The 3,299-nt window shown below is 44.0% G+C and overlaps 1 protein-coding gene across 1 annotated transcript; it reads right to left on the bottom strand.

Moving 5' to 3' along the window:
• Positions 1 to 61: 61 nt before the first annotated feature.
• SNTN (sentan, cilia apical structure protein) lies at positions 62 to 2,939 on the bottom strand. Its single transcript, XM_010131280.1, has 4 exons — positions 2,830 to 2,939; positions 2,178 to 2,212; positions 1,459 to 1,598; positions 62 to 220 (listed from the first exon to the last, which is right to left on the bottom strand). Exons 1-4 carry the CDS (start codon positions 2,937 to 2,939, stop codon positions 62 to 64), a joined length of 444 nt encoding a protein of 147 aa, XP_010129582.1.
• Between the last annotated feature and the right edge of the window lie 360 nt (positions 2,940 to 3,299).

The raw sequence follows: 3,299 nt of genomic DNA, 5'->3' as shown, positions 1-3,299 counted from the left end.
GGGTGGTTCACTCCTGCTGTCCCTACAAAGTGCCAAGCCATTTCTTCTTTTAGAGCACTGATCATTTTGTGCTTTTCACATTTTTGATCTCCTGGAGCAGGTCAGACATTAGAGCAAGACTGACTAACAAGATCATAAAATCTTCAAAATCAATTTTGTTTTCTGACTCCTCATCCAGGGAAGAAATTATTTCCTGGTATTTCGGTTTGTTTTCTTGGCCCTATGGAGAATTTTAAATGAAAAAAGATTAAGCATGGTGTTCCTTTTTTTAAATTGCATCATAGAAAAAGAGACAGACAGACATCTCTGGAAAAATTAATGTAATTTTCTATCTTCCCATCCAGGTTTGTTTGTCCACATTCATATAATCTTTTTTTAAATGTATCTCAAGAAACACAAACAGAAATATTATTGCAATCAGATGAAAGAACAACCAGTCCCCAAACTTCCCACCTGAATCCAGAATACACCTTTTAAAAGACACCTGGGCACGACGGAAAATCTGGCAGGGATGTAGCTGGTAACTGCTGGTAAAAAATGGATTCCTGTGTCTTGGTAAAACCATGGAGAGAAAACTACCAACCAACCAACCAACCCTCCTGACCTTAATATTCAAGACACGTCCTCAAATATATACTGTGAAGGTCTTGGAGAGTGTTGATTTTACAGACATAACTTCAGCAGCTGCTATTCTCTGTCCTGTCAGACATTACTGATAGAAAGAAATTATTAAAATTATGTCTCATGTCTGTTATTCATTATTCTTTATGAGATAAATTTCCAGATTTTTTTTTTTTAACAATAATCTTCAAAACATCTCATGATTCCAAATTTGATTGGCTATTGATACTTCCAAGACCTTTTCCATAAGGTGCCTAGTTTCTAATTTGGACCAATTCCCCCTCTACAACCAGTCATGTTATTTTGTAATTCTTGGAAGCAAAGATACTGTCAAGAATACCTTTGATCCTAAATATCTCATTTATTTAGTTGAGCTCTTTTTACTAGTTCTACATAGCCTTTTTTCTACTACTCGATAAAACCGGGTTTTTTCAGTTGAGGAGAGGGAAAAAAAATCTGCCAGAAATTTATAGCCACAAGTCTGCCGCCTCGTTAAACGCAATGAGTTTCTTCTCTTCATACGGTCTCCTGTCATCATCTGAGGGGTTTGGTTTGGCTTTGCAATCATCCTGTTTTCTTTAAAAAGTTGCAAGCAGTCATGTCCACGATGGTTTATTACTGCCCCCCCTCCACCGTAGCCCTGTGTTAAACACAGGCTCAACATAAAGCAATTAATTCACTGAAGATGGTTGCACCAAATCACTGAAGTCTCACTTGGGATTACTCCATGGGGTGATGCTTGCCCAGCTGCATGACAGAGCCCGAGGTGCCATTCCTGCCCCCAAAGCATCCGGCCAGTGCCAGCCCAGTGCCACCCATTCACCCAAACACCCTCACCTGTATGAAATGCCCAAACTGGGTTTGCAGCAAGCTTTTGGTTTCTGTTTTGCTGAGCTTGCCCTCGGGGTCAGCAGAGTTATTGTACACCAAGACCATCGTAGCAAAAGCTTTTTCAAGTTCTGAGCTTTTTCTTAGAGCTGAGGTGGGGGGAAATGTTATCAGCCTATCAGAAAAAGTGACATTTGAGATATATTTGAAAGAAATCTGTGAGAACTGTCCTGAGTGGGTGGAAATCTGTGTAGTTTCATTAAAGTTAATGAGACTGAAACTGTTCATACCCACAGAGGACCTGGCCCAGATTTTATTTGGAGTGGGCCAGCAACATCCCTCACATCCCATGGAAACAAACCCTTTAAGGAAGCTTTTGATTGGAGCTGGGGCAATAACACACGGTGACGTGTGAGACCCATCCAGTCCACCCCCTCCCTGGGCATCCAGCAAGGACGTGCCATACCATGGGGACAGACCATGCTGGCAACCTCCTGGTGTGTTTGGATTCACAGGGTCCTGCATCAGGGAAAACATGGCCCATTTGGGAAGCCTGGCAGATCAACGTAGGAGCACATTGCAGAGGGACCCATGAGACCCTCTCATCTTGCACCAGCTGAGGGTCTACATGGCCTCTGCAGCTTTTCTAAATCACCAAGATTTACTGCACTTGCACTAGGGCCTTGGAAGTCCTGAACCCCCAAGGGACAACGAGTGGTTCCCCTTACCTTGTATTGATGCCAGCTGCTTGGCTATGGGAATGCTGGTGGTGGGAGAGAAGAGAGGCACAGTTACCACTGGTGAATTGGGTGTGGGTGTATAGTTTCTCCATGACTGAGCTTTGCCCCAGGAACTCAGCGTGTCCCAAAAAGTGGGTAGGATTTTCCTTGCCTTCACAGTGGAAAGGAAAATGACCTTTACAACAGCATGTACCACCACAGAGCTCCCAATTCTTCGCCTAAGCAAGCAGCCTGCAGTTGTTATTAAGGGTGCTTATTAAATTATTTTAATAGGGGGGCATTGCAACATCCTTCAGGTAATTTCTTCAGAACATAAAAGAGCTCCAGGAAGTTTTTCAGTTTTAAGCCCATCCCCAGGCAAGTGAAGAGGGGTCTGTCATCCTCCACTCACCAGTGCTCCCAGTTTGGAGCAGACACTTTAGCTTTTATTTCCAGCAGCATTTGGATCTGTAAGAAGCACCTCCTTGCTTTCTGGTAAAATGTAAAGCCTGCTTACTGTTGCTGAAGTGCTGCAAACTAATTACAGCAGCGAGCACACAGCAGAGGAGTCTTCTTCTGACAGCGACAAATACACCCAGATAACGAATTCCAAAACAAAGGGCAGATCACCAGAAATGCAAAGAATGAAGTAACAACTTACCGCTTGGGCATGCCAGCTGCAGCCAAAGGGCTTTCTGTGGTGGAAGTAGGAGCTGGCTGATTGACCGAGTACTGCTTGGTGCTGGGAACGCTCGCTCTGCAGCCACACATCTCCAGGCCAGGGTGTTTGTGATCTCTAAGCAACTCAGGTAATAACAGACAGGTGAATTGAAGCTCTGGCCTATGGAAGCAGCCCGCTTGCAGCCGTGCCCAATCAATAATGTAAACACTACCTGGTGATCACAGAGCCGGCTAAACGCATCGCTCTAAAGCAGCCCCTGTAAGGCAGCACTGCTGGGTTGGCTCTTATTTTATGTGAGAATTTGGCAGAAAGGAACCAAACTAATGGAGCCTGAATGCTCTTAGATCTGTAGGGATGTAACTTTGCATCAGGAATAACTAAGACACTGAATCCATTCAGCTATACACATTATCATCTTAATGGGAAACCGTTCTAGCATGGGGTAATGC

Source organism: Buceros rhinoceros, unplaced genomic scaffold, assembly GCF_000710305.1.
Source record: "Buceros rhinoceros silvestris isolate BGI_N320 unplaced genomic scaffold, ASM71030v1 scaffold31332, whole genome shotgun sequence".
Taxonomy (NCBI): domain Eukaryota; kingdom Metazoa; phylum Chordata; class Aves; order Bucerotiformes; family Bucerotidae; genus Buceros; species Buceros rhinoceros.
This window is presented reverse-complemented; position numbering and strand designations above follow the sequence as displayed.